At 41.3% G+C, this 16190-nt stretch overlaps 1 protein-coding gene across 3 annotated transcripts in view; it reads left to right on the top strand.

Moving 5' to 3' along the window:
* The window catches only part of KHDRBS3 (KH RNA binding domain containing, signal transduction associated 3), a 209567-nt gene that overhangs the window by 68447 nt on the left and 124930 nt on the right, over window positions 1–16190 (top strand). For all 3 annotated transcript variants that reach the window (XM_043507307.1, XM_043507306.1, XM_043507308.1), the window contains exon 3: window positions 15360–15476. In XM_043507307.1, coding sequence (XP_043363242.1) covers window positions 15360–15476 — 117 coding nt within the window. The remainder of the gene's footprint in view (window positions 1–15359; window positions 15477–16190) is intronic.

The following is a 16190-nucleotide window of genomic DNA, read 5'->3' as shown; positions in this document are numbered from 1 at the left end:
ATCTGTGCCCTGTGCTGCAGAGGAAGATTAAATCCTCTCAGGATCTTTGCCAGTCTGACCTGGGGAAAAATTCCTTTTCCAACCCAAACATGATGATCAGTTAGACCCTGAGCACGTGTGCAAGACAGACTTGGCAGACATTTGGGAAAGAATTCACTGTAGTAATTCAAATCCCTGCCCATCTAATGGCCCATCTCAACGGTTGAAGATTGGACACATTTGCTACTAGCAGGGGCAGCTGTGCCACATGCAGTTGTACACGGTTTCATCATACCATTCCCCCTCCATAAACTTAACCAGCTCAGTCTTGAAACCAGTTAGGTTTTTTTTCCCTCACTACTCCCCTGGGGAAGCTGTTCCAGAACTCCACTCCTCTGATGGTTAGAAACTTTCATCTAATTTCAAGCCTAAACTTGTTGATGGCATCTTTATATCCATTTGGTCTTGCTCTTTGTTCTTGTGCCAATATTGCCCCAAGTTGTCAGATACTCAAGGCGATCAGACAGTTGCACTGTAGAGGATGGTTGTGATCCCTTCAGCTCCAAGATCAATGAGGCCCTTGATTTGTTAAGACTGTAGGGCTATTTTGCTTTCTTTTTCAGTGTATAAGCCCAGAGAGCACAAGTCAGACCTCAGAGATCCATGAGGCAGCATCCCTCAGCCCCATACACTTGTAGTCTGCCAAGGACATCAGAACCACTGAGGAAGAAATTCCAGTGGAGATGATTCTTTGCCATTTCCTTAGCTGCTATCCAGTCTGTGTCTTCCTCTTGGCCTAAGGTTTAAGACCCTGGCAGAACTTATGAGGGATCTAGAACTGCTGCCCCTCCTCTTTAAGGTAAACGTTTTGTCCTTTTCTGGGAATCGTTGGCTGGCAATACAAAGGATTGGTTTGTCTCAATTTGTCAGCAAAGGATATTGCTTTCTTACTCTCCATCCCCATACCTTCTCAGGGATCTTTTTTTGCTAGAAACTGTTGGAAGAGGAGTTGAACTCCATTCTGCAACTTGGTGCAATGGAGGTGATGCTTGTAGAGTTCAGGGTCAAGGGACTGTAGTTCCACTGTTTTCTAATCCCAAAGAAGGAAGGGAGGTTGTGCCCTATCCTAGAACTATGATGCCTCCAAGTTCCTCTGACATTTAAAGTTCATAATGGTGAAGCTGGAATTTATAATCCCCTCAAAACTGGTTTGGGGCTCTTGACCTATTTCCACGGGTGTCATCTTCTGGTACACAGGACTTACCTCATTTGTGATATGGAAGATTGCCCTCCAATACAGGGCCCCCACCCTTTGGTCTTTTCATAGTGTTGAAGGTTTTCACCAAGTGCCTAGCCACTATGGCCACTCACTTGAGATGTAGGGTATTCAGGTCTATCCATTTCTTTGCTATTAGCTCATCCATAGGAAATTACCCTAGCAGCTGACCAGGTTGACCAGTGTAATCTAGAGGTTCTGTGCTATTCTGGACCTCCAGATAAACAGAGAAAAATCCACCTTTGCAACAACTCAAAGCGTAGAGTTCATAGGGGCTATATTGGATTCTAGGTCAGCAAAGGCTTATCTACTATAAGAAAGATTCTAAACTACACAGTGACCTTCTCAGCCATCTGTAGGCTCATCCAAAGACATTAGTAAGAATGTGCCTTGCACTTCTGGGTTGTATGACCTCTTTTGTCTATTGCAGTTTGCCACACTTCAGATTGCTCTTTATAAGGGTACTTGAAATTAGTGCATTTTCCAAGCGCATGTTGCATGGACATGCCTATGATGGTCCCGTAAAAGGTCCTTTCCTCATAAAATTGGTGGAAAGATCCACTTCAGGTGTGCAACTTCTCACCTCTTGTTACCAGGATTCTGGTGAGAGATGCTTAGACTCAAGTGTGGGGTGCTCATATAGAGTCCCTACAGACTTCCCCCAAAAGTTTGTCTGCATGAAATGTTCTGGAGCTCATAGCCATCTACCTGACAAACAAAGTGTTCCTTCCCTCGCATCAGCCCAAGTGCTGACAGACCATACAACAGCCATTCACTACCTTGACAGACTGGGGGAGCAAAATCAACTTCAATCTTTCAGGAGGTCTTGGACGTGGTGTATTTGTTATCAGATAATGCCAGTGGCTCTGCACCTGTCAGATGTTCAGAATTCTCGAGCAAAGGAAAAAAACTTCAACTAAATTGACTTTAAAAACAGAGTGGAACAGTCTGTCTATTTGGACATCCTGACATCATTTGTCTCGCTTGAAAATACTATTTCTGCTATTTTGATCTATTGGCTAGACCTAAAACAATTGGCACTTTCCATCAATCCCATAGGATATCTAACAGCAATTTTCACACATCACCCTCCTGTTCAGGGCCACACACCATACACGTTTCCTGAATCTCAGGAGCCCTAGTTTTTCTGGGACCTCAGTATAGTACTAACAAACTTTAATGGGTCCCCCTGTATGTTCCTCTTGACTTCTTTATACCCTCGGTCTATGAAGACTACCTTCCTTGTAACTTGGAGGTAGAGACAATTCAGACCCATATGGTTAGTTCACCTTACATGGTGATCTATAAAGTGACTTAGGTCTCACCGCCCTGGTTTTGCCCAAGATTGCTTTATTTGAATCAGTCTATTTGCCTTCTGGTTTACTTCTCCAAGCCTCACTCAAATTAACGGGAAACTAAACCACACATGCTTGAAATAATGAAAGCTTTCGTCTTTCAGGAACTCCCCTAGATTTTGTGACCTTTACTGACAGGGTTAAGGGTCAGACAATACTCCATTTAGACAGTGTCAGAAAGTATGTAACTTTTTGTAAGATCCTTCTGCAAGTTAGCCTGGTTAAAGCCACTTGTCTAGATTATAGCTTAGTCCAGCCGAGTATGGGCAGCGATATTGCTTCCTTAAGATGCATCCATTGCAGGATACAAAGAGATCAGTCAACATGTTCTCCAAGCCCTATTCCTTAGTTGAGGCTTTCAGACTGGATTTTCACTTTGGTAGAGCTGTCCAGCTATGCTCCTTTTAAATAGGACTCCTAGTATCTACCTACAAACTAAGGGGTGTAACTGCTTACTAGTCACCAGAAATGAGATCCCTATGGACAATTATTTGAAAGAACTGCTACTTACCTTATGGTAACTGTTGTTCTTTGAGCTGTATTGTTCTCATGGAAGCCATGACCTGCCCTGCTTCTGCATAGTCTTGTAGCTTTGAGATTTTTGTATCAGTGAAGAAGCTGAGGGATTGTTGGGCCCAATCTGTCCTTTATGTCCTCTATGGGGGAGAGGCCCTTGAGCATCCAGGGTGCAGATGTGGCTCCAACAGACATCACTGGCCAAAAGAATCCAATCTCATGTGCATGGGATGCATACACACCAGAAGTGAAATCCTTGTTGACAGTACATCTTGAGGAACCACAGTTACTGTTAACTACTCTTTTCCATTTTATGAGTAAGTAGTTTGTTGAGCCAGTTGATCCGCTCAGAAACCTGACTTTGCTTTAGCATTAGAAGGGATATGGGGAAAAATGGCTTCAGTCAATAATAAACCAGTTTTCTAAAGAGATTCATCATAACTTCGGGGGCAGTTACTCCCCTTCTAAGGTAGGTTAAAATTTAAAGATTGTTTCATATTGACTTTTGAGAATGACTGGTGTATAGATATAAAGCTGTGATCAATCTACATATTGTATTCCCTTAAGTATTAGTCTCAGTTATGTAACCTCAGCAGTCAGAGCCTGTATAGTGGGTTTATCCCCAAGTTAAATTGCTACTGTTTACTTTAAAATGACATTTTGGTCTAGAAGCATTTTGTCTACTGTTACAAGTAACACCAAAGATTAGTGTAACCTTTTCCTTTTTCTATCCATGTGTTTGTTTTGCACATTTGACAGTGCTTAATCTGTTTCATAAGTCAGTGTCTCCTGTTTTGCATGGATGTTTAACACAGATACAAAGAGGAAGGAGAGATAATTTTTAAAAAAAGCAGGAAAAGATGGTTCTAACGCGACAAATTCCTACAAGGAATTGGGGACAGATGTAGTACTGGAAATTGCTTTGGAATTTTTTTAATTGATTAAATCTAAAGTTGATAACATTGTTTTAAGATCTGTTGTTGTAATTATAGCTATGGTTACTGGATACCCCAAGTGAAGGGGGCGAATATTGTGTAATACAAACTGGGTGCTTGAAAGGGAGAGACTTTTTTTTTTTTTCTTTCTTTTTTTTTTTTTTCCTTGTGGAAGCTTTGCTTTTCTTGAAGAGGCAGAGGAAATTCTCTCAGGGTTTTCTGATATCAGACTGTTTAGGAACAATGAGTTCCGAATGCTGAATAAACAAATCAGAACCGTACTCTCTTTCAGGGATCCCAAATGACAGAACCCCCTAGTGGAGGACCTAATATGCCAGAAAGCTACCTGTAGCTTTGAAATTGGCTTGTTAGAGCTTTGGAAATAGACCATTTGGTCAAGCGTTTATACTTTCACTAAGCATTTAAGCTGGATAGATAGCATTCTCTGCAGATTTGTCTTTGGTGGGGATAAACAAGGATTACTTGTCTTATTACGTATCCCCTCTACCCTGTAATGTATATGTTTAAACTTGATTTAGCATTGATATTCTTTTCTAGCTGAATCTCATACAGCAGATTAAATGCCTACGAAAGGAATGTCCTTTGTAGTCCGAATATAAATCTGGAAAAAAAAATCTGTTTCTGATTCCTAATAAGGTCCACAGATCCAAGACTTGGGTACTCTGCTTTATACAGACTTGGAGGCAGACCATGCCTGCCATCGGAAGCAGGGTTAGTGTGGTTCCACTTGAAAAATCCAACCTCATCTGCCTCTCCAAATGCAGGCAGACTAGCTCCTGCTGCTACTGCAGAAAAAAGGGCTGGGGGAGGTTGTCATGGTCTGCCTTTATTGAAAGAGAGGGTTGCCTCAGTTACTGGAACTCTGTGCCAGCAGCTCACCCACATGGGGTGCTCCCGGATGAGAAAGCTAAGTGTGGAGGAGAGAGCCAGACGCTGTTTCCTGCACCTCTCCTGCTGATTAAGCGCCTGCATGAAGATGTAAGCTTGTTCTGTGGTGGCCCAGCCTCCTCTCAAGTACTCAGGCAGGGACAAAGGTTCCTGTAGCCTCAGTCCCCAAGCAGCCAGGAGAGCTCCCAGGAAGCTGTGGCAGCATCTAAACAGCAACGTCCCCTAGACCTGGCACCAGCAAGTGGTGAATCCCTCATTTTCCACCACATGGGGAGAATATAGTTTGTAGTAGAATATTAAAGGGTCAGGGAAGTTTCTCACTCAGCTACTGGAGCCAATTCCCAGTCAGTACTATTGACTGCAGAGCAGCTGCCCCCTCCTACCCTGCAGCTATGGCAGTGACAGGGAACTAAGGAAAAGCATCTGGGACAAAACAAGGAGAGTATGCTAAGAGGCAGTCAGGTCCAACCCTTCCCTCCATTCTGCAGCATGCCTCCTCCCCAGCCCTGCAGTGGCTCAGGGCTACTCACTGCCAGCAGTGTCAGCCCAGCGCTGTCTCCCAGTGCAGTAAGTGGGTCAAGGGGGACTCCCTTTGAACCTCCAGGACTGGAGCCTGGTGCTTCTGGGGTGAGGTCAGCCTGTGCTCAGGCCATGTCCAGGAATCTCCCTTGAACAAAGCTTGGGAACTTGTGAATCTCTTCTTCACCCAGTTCAGCAACACCTTCAGTCTGAATCTTCTATTTCTCAGGATAGGAAAGTTGTTGAAAAGAGTAACCACAAAGTTTTTCCCTCTCCAGGGCACTGTCAGAATGAAATTACTCTTTCTTCTTCTGGGGAGGAGACAGATCAAGGGTAGGTAGAAGAAAAAGGTCTCTCAGACATTCAGAACCTTCAAGTTTCCCCAGCATAAAGCATGGGCACACAAAAAAAGAGTCCCCAAGCACTATCTTTTGAAGAATCTGATTCAGGGGATTCCTCTAGGAGGTACTCTAAGAGCCACAAAGGGGAATCGGTTTCCCTTCAGCTGTATACATCAGCAGAGTGCAGAAGGACAGGTATTCTCAGCACATGGCTCCCCTGCTTACCTCCCCAGAATGCACCAGGGCAGATATTCCTCAATGCCAGTGTACCCTGTTCATTTTCCATAGAGTGCAGCATGAAGGGGGATAATCAATGCTGGGGCCCCCTGCCCACCTTCCCAGAATGCAGCATGGCAAATCAGTGCAGAAAAGACCTGGCCATAAATAGGCGCTGTCTCCTCTAAGTGTACATATCCTGCGCTCCCCTCAGGGAATCTCCCTACTTAGGGGAGAAATGCCAATACTCCTAATCAGAACTAGAGACGCAAATAAGAAAATATTTTAAACAAAAGCCAATCACACACAGGATAGACTTAGACTTTCAGGACAGCGTGCACTGAGTATTTTGAGAAATGTAAACTGCAGTTATGAGGTATACAGATTCCTTAGGCAAGCTATAGCTGTATATCTCTCATGCACTGTGTGTGTAACAGTGGGGTACCTAATAGCTCTAATTTCCAGTGTATTCCAGTGTGGCACCTAATAGTCTGGGAAAGCATCAGGCTATCCTCCTCAGCTGCCAATGTAGGTCACCAGGCCCTGCCATCCTGGTTTTTGCTCCCACCTTCTGTTGCAGGTTGCCACATGCCTTTCTACCACCTGCACCTCCTTCCCCCCCCATTAGATGGCTCTGGAGTGAAGAGAGGGATAGCAGCCCAGATGTGGAAGAACTGGCAGGCAGTAAGGGCGTCTTGCCCACCATTTCTTCTTTTCTACTCCATGCTTCCTCCCAGGCCTCCATTTTACAAGGCCAGATGATTCCTTGGTGTTCACCAGTAAAAATTTATCCTATCATCACTGCCAGAGATAAATGTTCCTTCTCTTTGATGGTCAGGGACTCGTTTCTAACTGGATGAGATTTTTATCTGAAAGAGTGACTGTGACAGTCTATGCCATTATATTCACCACTTTTACAAGACTCTGACAGATGTTGCACAAAGTATGCCTTGAGGTATCATTTGAAAAGTCACAATCTGCTGAACATTATTATCCTATTGAAATGTGTAGTAATACTATGTCAGGTTATGAGATTCTACTGTATATTGTTACCCAGATTTATAACATTTCAGTAGCCCTACAAACCAGTTTTTCAGAGACAGACACACTAGCCCCAGCCAGGTGTTAAAAAACAGAAGCTTAAATGGCCATTCTCACGTCCTCAGGAGACTGCTTGCTTGTCATCTGCACCCCAGCTGGGGGTAATCCTTGAAGAAGGGAGAGGGATATAACAGAGACAGTAACCTCCAACTCACCTCTCCTCCCCCCATCTCTCTGTTAATGACATCAGTGAATACTTGAAGGACACCACTAGAGGAGGGGGGTGACCCCAGGCTGAAAAGGGACTCAAGCTGTAAAATGTACAGCAGAACACGGTGAGGAAAACCTTTTGCTTTTAATTGCAGTTATCTTGTTAAATTAGATTAGCTTATATATTACCCTTTTTTATTTTGTTTTGTAACTAATCCTGCCTTTTTTATGCATCATTACTGATAATCACTTAAAATCTATCTTTCTGTAGTTAGGAAACTTATCTTATTGCTTTGAATAACAAGGTTGGTGCATATATCACTTCAGTGAAATGATGGACTTTCTATGAGCTTGCATTGTTCAGTAGTGTACTGGGTAGTACAAGACGCACATTTCTGGGTGGGAAAGTCTGGACTAGGGAACTTGCTGATGTTGCTCTGCAATTTAATTCATGAGTGAGTGGTCAGAGTGCTCATGTATTTATCTGGAAGTGAATTTGCATGCTGAATTTGCATGGTGAGCAGGTCAGAATTAGCTGTTCTGGTAGCAAAGCAGTGTAAAAAGCACCTCAGGTTATAGAGTTAAGGGGACATCGCTGTTCAACAGTCCAGATTGTACCCTGGGTAATGTCATATGGCCTCCTCACTTCACAAGCAGCTAAGGCCAGGCAGCCATAATCTCAGCCCCCTCTTTGTGGCATGAAATTTATCTGGGACAACAGGCCAACAAGAATAAATAGAATATCAGATGACAGTTCTTTATTTATTTAAGTGCCTCCTCAGACTTTCACAAACAATGCTTACATGGTTGGATGGTATTGCAAGTATGGTCCCTTTCAACCTATAAACTTAAATTGCAAACCGTAAAGCCGCCTTCCTGAAAAAGAGGAGGAATCTGGGTAAGCAGATAGCCATCCTAGGTCTTCTATAAATGGGAGCAGTAGGACCTGTTCCTCCTCTCCAGAGACATCACTGCATATTGCTCATAATCATGCCAAAAAAAGAACACTGCAGAGCAGCTATTGACATCCGTTATCTCAACAGATCTATGAAGAACTAAAAATTGAAGATGAAGACCTTAAAATCCATACTAGCTGCCATCAGCAAAGGGAACTGCATGACTTCAAGTAGATTTGAAGGATGATTGTCTATATCACAATTAAAAGTCTCATAGGTGCTTCCTAAATTTTCCTCTTGGTCCTTTCCCTTTTTGGTTTAGCAACAACACTGCAAGTGTTTTATGAAAGTGATGATATTGTTAATAACAGCTCTCAGACAGAAAGATGTTTGTGTGTCTCTTCCTGGGTAACCTCCCATTCAAGCCTCATCTAGAGTCAGTCATAAATTGTATCCCCCAAACAGCAAGGATGTGCTGAGCCATGGTTTTGTGAAAGAGTCAATTAACAGTTTCAACATATTCTCAATCTCTCTGAGTGGGAGAAGTCCATTATCCTCTACAAAGTTGTTTGTTGCAGGAAAGACTGGAGAAGCTGAAAAATCTTACCAAATAGTCAACCTCTCAAAGGGAATTCTCATTCATATGCTTGTCTCTTCTGGGATCAATGGTCTACTGTGTGGATATTCATAGTGTGCCAGTGCTCACATGAAGTCACTACAGAGCTTCCTCTTATTCCTCCATCAACTGTTTTATCTATCCCTCAGCGAAAGTGTCTCACCCCAAGAAGATTGTCAGGTCATTCATGTGGTGGATGAATCCAAGTAAACTAAGATTTTGGTTTTTTTTTCCCAGTAGGAGAACCAGTCAGGATAGTTATCTCCACAAACGCTCACCCTGTATCAAGGGCTGTCCAAGGGATCTGTTCCAAACAAGAGACCAAGCACAGCATAAACTGGCTAGAGCTCAGGGCAGTCCAGTCAGTCTCAAGGCTTTGCTCTCTATCATCTGGACTGCCCTCATGTGCTGATCATGACAGATAACATCTCTGCCATATCATACCTTGGCAAACAAAGGGGAACAAGGTCTACAATCCTTGAAAGAGAAGCTCACCTCCTGATGACTTGGCCAAAGGACAGTTTGCTGCCTTTGCATCCAAGGAAAAGTCAATGTTGTGGCTGACTAGCTCAGTAGGCAAAAGTTAGATCATCAAAAATGGGAACTAGAGCCGGAGGAGTTGCATCACTTGGTTAAGGAATTTAATCTCACAGCAACAGATCTGTTGGCCTCCCATATGAATAACTAGGTTTCAGTGGTATTCTCTTGCCAGTGGAATCTCAAAGTCAAAGCAACAGATGGCTTGTTGCAAATGTGGCAAAAAGAGGGACTCGTATACCTTCCATCCCTTTTTATATTCTCACCAGAATGTTACTGAAGAGCAGTAGAGAAACATCATTGGTAATTCTGGCAGCACATGATTCTCTGACTGCCTTGATATGGTACAAAACTCTCTCATCTGCTTTCCATCCAGAAGCGATATATTACAAGGACCAGTCATGCATCAGAATCCAGACAGTATGAACCTGAGTGCGTGGTTCTTGAATAGAGCCTCTTAAGCCAAAGAGTTTATTCAGAAAGGTAATATCCACAATTCCATATATTCATGAGCCTGGTTGAGGCTTACCCATTACCACCAGGACAGGTCTCACTCCGCCATTAGCAACGCTACTGCAGATTCTCAAGTTCCTTCAGGATGGATTCCAGGTAATAAGCCTAACTGTTCAAACACTGAGGTCAAGTTGCTGTTTTGTCTAACATCCTTATTGCAATAGACAAGTAGTGAATTTCATCTTACCCAAATATCCAGCATTCTTCTTATGAGAGCAGTATCTCTGCTACATCCTCCTTAGATGCCTAAAGTTCCTTTATGTGATCTTACCTGGTTTTCAGTGCCATTACAGGCCTTCCATCTGAGCCTGTCATGAAGGTACCCTATTACTTTCTAACCATTGAAGTGGCTCTTCTGATTGCAATCCTGGCTATTCAGTGTCTGAGGTTGGGAGCTGTCTTTCTGGAACCTCAGTATTGCACCTTCCATAAAGCTGAAGTGGTGCTCAAGATTCGACCTTGTCTTCATGCCAAAGAAAAACTCCATTCTCTAGAGAGCACAGGAGATTATTCTTCCATCCTTCAGCAAAGCTCCATCTCCCCCCAAAGAGAAACTGTGGCTTACTTTAGGATGTCGTCTGAGCTGAAAAAGTGTATATTCACCACACAGCTCAGGTCAGAAAGGCAAATGTTCTGTTTGTGCTTTATTATCTTGTGTCAGAGGGAAAGCAAGTTTTGGAATTCTCCATTTGCAGGTGGCTGAGGTATTGTATCTCAGAACAAGAGTCAAAGCAGCGTAACTGCATTTTCTAATATCAGAGCTCAATCTATCAGACTTGTGGGAGCTTTATGGGCAGAAAGAGAGAATCTGGAAAACAGCCACATGGCCAACTGCTCATGCCATTTTCAAATTCTACAGTCATCATCTGATGCGGCCTTCTATAGATGGGTGCCTCTTCCTTTAGTATCCCAGTACCTATTAGAAAATAATTATATTTCACATCTGTATACAGCTGGGTACAGTTCCCCTGAGTGGATGCTTGTATGAAAATCCCAGTGTCATGGATCTCTGGACCTCCATTATTCCAAGAAAGGAAATTTAAAGGTAAGACACTGATACATTTTCCTATTGATGGGATGTTGTGGTTGGATAAAAAGAGATTTTTAACCCTGTGTGTATATATAACTAGGCACACTTTAAATTTGGGGGTTTTGTAGGAAGTAAATCTGTACAATGATTAGGTTAAACTTATGCACTTTATTAGTGCTGAGACTTATTTTTCAACATACCGATTATTGAATATATTTAATACAGAATTTTCAAGTGGAAATTTTTCTTTTGATGTAATGTTGACAGCGTATAGAATTATTTTTAACTGTTCTTCATTAACCTAAAATGAACAGCCGTCTTATGTTTTTTACACTCAAAATAACTTTTTTAAATAGTTATCCTGCAGTTAAAGGTGACCTTCAAAGTGGGGTGAAAATGGCTTGTGTTCCTTTTCACTTCTTTATGATGTGTAGAAGAAAGCTCTGAAAGGTTTAAAAAATAATTGTCCTTATTTTTGGATTTTAATCTTGGAAATATCAGGAAAGGTGAAATCTAGTTTTCTCTGGTTTTGCTGGAAGTCTTGGAGGTTTCAAATTTATGTTGTAATTTTTTTTAAAAAAAATCTCAATTGTAGGGGGCAGGTGTTTTGTATCTTTAATCAAGACCTCTTTTTTTCTTGAGTGTTTTTCAGGCATTTAATTGAATAACTGAAAACAGAGTCTTTTTTTGCCCAGATCCTCTGCTACACAGGAGCTCTGCTCAGTGTAGCTGGGTATCCGAGCACAAAGGTGGGATTAAGTCATTTTGTGTCCCCCTGTTTCACAAGGGCTCTTGAGGGGAAATTCCCCACTGTAATTTAGACGGGTTTCAGAGTAGTCTCAAAGAGGGCTTCAGCTTCTCTTACAAGAAGTTTGTACAGCACCATGCATGAGGGGCCCTGACTTTAATTTGGGTATTTGAAACTACAGTGATATAAATAATAATCAGTTATTGGTCGATTTATGCCTTGGAATATGCGGGTTCATATCTTGTATTGAATCTCAAACAAAGAAGTCTTTCCAATCAAGTGTTTCTCAGGTATTTAACTTGAATAGGAGCTGAAACAATGGTTTAGTTTGGGAAAGTAAATTCCCATTTGGAGGAAATGTTCTTTTTCCATACTTTTATCCATTTTTAGAATCATAGAAGATTAGGGTTCGAAGAGACCTCAGGAGGTCATCTAGTCTTACCCCTGCTCAAAGCAAACTTTTATAGGGGGTTTACTTCCTACCTTTTCTAGCTTGTAGGTTTTTTCTTTTTCTATGAACAGGGTAGCAAACTAGATTTTTAAAATATAGCTGTCTATTCTATATTTGGTCTTTGGAGAACGTTGCAGGAAGAGGTCCTTGAGGCTGAATCTAGCCTGTGGACCCTATGTTAGACATCCTTGCACTAAACTTCATTTTTTTTCAGGGTTTTAAGTTGGCTCCAACTGTTATATCTTGAACCCATCAAAACTTTACAGATTTGCAGCATGGATTTGACAGTTTTGAAACATGAGTTATAATGTATTTAGAAAAAAGAAAAGGAGTACTTGTGGCACCTTAGAGACTAACAAATTTATTTGAGCATAAGCTTTCGTGAGCTACAGCTCACTTCATCGGATGCATGAATTTGTTAGTCTCTAAGGTGCCACAGATTTAAGCTATATCAGACCAAGGTCAGAAGCTGTTTCCAAAGATCAAGGAGCTGTTATGGAGGACATCCTATCAGCAGCTCCCACTTTTTGATACCAAGGCGCTCAAGCAGCTAGGTTGATCTCAACTGAGATTTGTCAGAAAAAGAAAGGAAATTCAATAGCATATTGATAAAAATTCCTATATTTTTTGCATGCATCCAATGAAGTGAGCTGTAGCTCACGGAAGCTTACGCTCAAATAAATTTTTGTCTCTAAGGTGCCACAAGTACTCCTTTTCTTTTTGCGGGTACAGAATAACACGGCTGTTACTCTGAAACCTGTCAATGTATTTAGAGCTACTCAGAGCACAGAGAGCAGTTCTTGATCTGACATAAGGGCATAGCTAACACAGTTCCTTGTTCACTAAATGATATGTTGACTAGAAGATGTTGTCTACTTAGCTTGCACATGATGACTAGCTTTTACCTTCAGACATTTTATAATTGAGGAGTGAATCCAATTTATTTTTAGTTATGTTAATTCTGGTTCTGCTTGTTTTCTCCTATGTGAATATTGCAGAGATTTGAGAGTGGTGCATTTTAGCTGGATTACTTCCCTCAGGATAAAGGGTGTACTGTTTTTTTGTTTGTTTGTTTTGTTCTTTTGAGTCTAATGCCTGCTAGTTAGGAGAGCCTTGTAGTTAAAATGAGTTGGAAAAGCTTTTTCTCTTCAAAAGGAAGTGAAGTTCAGCAACTGTAATTAATTATGCATTAAAATTATTTTAATTTTGTAAATAGTATTTACTGTGTAGGGTTATGTGGGAAGACTACAAAACAATATTACATTACATTATGTGTTTAGTCAGCTGAATATTTGTTTTTATAAACTACTTTTATCAAATGTCATTGAGAGAAGAATTGAGGCTAAATATTTCTAATTGATATTTTGGGTAAGTATTAAAGTTCTGTCTTCTGATTTATATAATAAAATAAGCACTTGGCATTCTGAAATAATTTCAGCATTATTTACTGTAATGAATTATCCTCCTTTATATATGCATTGAAGATTTATTTCTATTCCTTCCTCTAATAGCTTACCTGGCTCTGTGTTTCTAATTGTTTCTACAAAAATAGCCTTGTAAACATTGAAACATGGTATGGTTTGAACTATTGACCTGTCGTTCCATTAAACTGAAATGGAGATTTTTTTTTTACATGTTAAATATAAGGCTTCTATTTGTTAGCAATAATGATTAACCAAAACCATTAAATCTGTAAGGAGCGGGATCAACTAACTAGCACTCTGTTTAAATATATAATGTGTAGAAAACTGGAAGCTTAAGGCTATGGAAAATTTTGTAACATCTTATAAAGAATTTTGTGGAAATCCTGACTAGAGACAGATAATTTAATCTAGTAAGATTTTATTTCACATTAATATCTAGCTAAGATTGATCCCCTCCTGAAAGAAATATGTAATAGTTTTGGTATATTATGTTTAAATGTTCATTGACTACTCCAATAGCAGGTTCCAATCTTTCTGTTAAAACTGATATTCTAATTCTTGTTAATCACAGGATCAAAAAAGGATCATGGTCAGTGTCTGATAAAATAACTTCTACAGTAAATTACCTTTCAGTATTACCTCTCCAGGCAGACACTCAGGCATATAGAAAATATAGGAATTTTTTTATCAATATGCTATTGAATTTCCTTTCTTTTTCTAACAAATCTCAGTTGAGATCAACATAGGTGCTTGAGCTCCTTGGTGTCAACAAGTGGAAGCTGCTGTTAGGATGTTCTCCATAACAGCTCCTTGATCTTTGGAAATGGCTTCTGACCTTGGTCTGATGTAGCTTAAATCTGTTGATCATAAGTAAGGCTACATTTTAGTCATATGTATTTGTAGTAAGTCACCCCAGGTCACAGGCAGTAAACAAAAATTCACCAGTTGTGACCTGTCCATGACTTTTACTAAAAATACTAGTGACTAAAACTTGCAGGGGGCTGCCCGGGGGCTGGAGCCAACCCACAAAGCTGCCTAGCCATGCCTGCGCCTAGCATCTGAGCGAGGGGGATGTCGCCACTTCTGGGGAGCCCCCCCAGGTAAGCGCTGCCCAGAGCCCACCTCACCCCATCCCGTGCCCCAATTCCCTTCCCCCCTCCCACACCCAAACTCTGCTGCTGGGGAGGGGAGGGTGCAGGAGCCCAAGACTACCCCAGCGGCCCGTGCAACTGGCGCAGGTACTGCCTGAGCTGCCCCTGAGCCAGGCACACTGGCCACTACAGAAGTCATGGAAAGTCTCAATCTGTGACCTCCATGACAAAACTGGCAGCCTTAATCATAAGTGCTCATCTTCTTATGGAGGTTTTTGGGGGGTGGGGGGCATATTCCTTCACAGATAATTTTTAAGGAGCATGAGCTACTTTTTCTTTTAAGAAATAAGACTTGATTGGTTGCTTCTCTATACGGTTGAGTTAATGTCTGATTTTATTTTTATATTGACCTGGGCTTTTAGATGGTGGCCAGAGGTACTTAGGGCTTAAGTGTTGGCATCTTCTTCTGTCTGTTCTAAATCTAAAATAATATAGTTGAACATGAATTGAGTCCTCTTTTTAGGATTTGAAAGTTTTTGTGTATTGATGTTTGTAGATTTCTGTACAATGGGAGAAGTCACTGAAGTGGTGATATGTGTTTGTTTAATGGTTATAAAAGTTGTGACCTAATATATTTTTTTTGTTTGCAGCTACATCAAAATCCTGTTTAAGCAAAATCTTTCATACCTTGCTGCAATTTTACATGACAGTTCCTCAGTGTTACAATATTTTTATTGTTTTGTTGTTTCCTTACAGTTCAACTTTGTGGGAAAACTTTTGGGTCCACGTGGCAATTCACTGAAACGTTTACAGGAAGAAACATTGACAAAAATGTCTATATTGGGAAAAGGTTCCATGAGGGACAAAGCGAAGGTAAATCAAGTAGCTGAAACATTTTCGTGCATAGGACAACCATGGTATGTGGCTTCCTCTAGTCTTCCCAGCACAGCTTTTGGGAAAGTGGGAAAAGCCCAGAAGAACTAGAAAATTAATATTAAAACAAAGCATGTGTGGGCCAGATTCAGATGTGGTCTGTTTTTCCATATGAACCCTCCGATTCTGCAAGCAAATTCTATGCAAGCAAACCCCCAAACATGTGAAGATAGTGAAGTCAGTGGGACTCAGCACGGGCTTGTGGGTCCGCCCACCGTGAAACTCATCTCAATATTGGGGTCTGTCATGAACTTTCCAGAATGTTAAATGTCTGAGGAAATAATTTAATCGCAGACCAACCTAAAACTTTTAATATGAATAGCCATTCAAAGGCATTTGAAATATTTATTTCATGTTAAACAAATGTAACAGTAGGAGAGAAAAGGATGAAGTTATTTAAAACCAAACTGTCTCAAAGAATGCAGTGAGGAAAATTAGACCCCTGGCATATTGTGATGAAGTGCCTCCCAAGAAAATATAGATACCGTGATGATGGCCATCAGAAGTGCGTAGGTAGATGGTGTAGGCAACTACACCACCAAACTGCACCCCAAACCTCTCATGTCCACCCCCACCCCTTCCCCCACCCCTGCCCTGATTGCCCTCTTAACCCCTCAATCGCAGTCCAGAGCACTCTCCAAACTCCTCATCCTC

The sequence above is a fragment of the Dermochelys coriacea genome, chromosome 2 (genome assembly GCF_009764565.3).
Source record: "Dermochelys coriacea isolate rDerCor1 chromosome 2, rDerCor1.pri.v4, whole genome shotgun sequence".
Classification (NCBI taxonomy): Eukaryota; Metazoa; Chordata; order Testudines; family Dermochelyidae; genus Dermochelys; species Dermochelys coriacea.
This window is presented reverse-complemented; position numbering and strand designations above follow the sequence as displayed.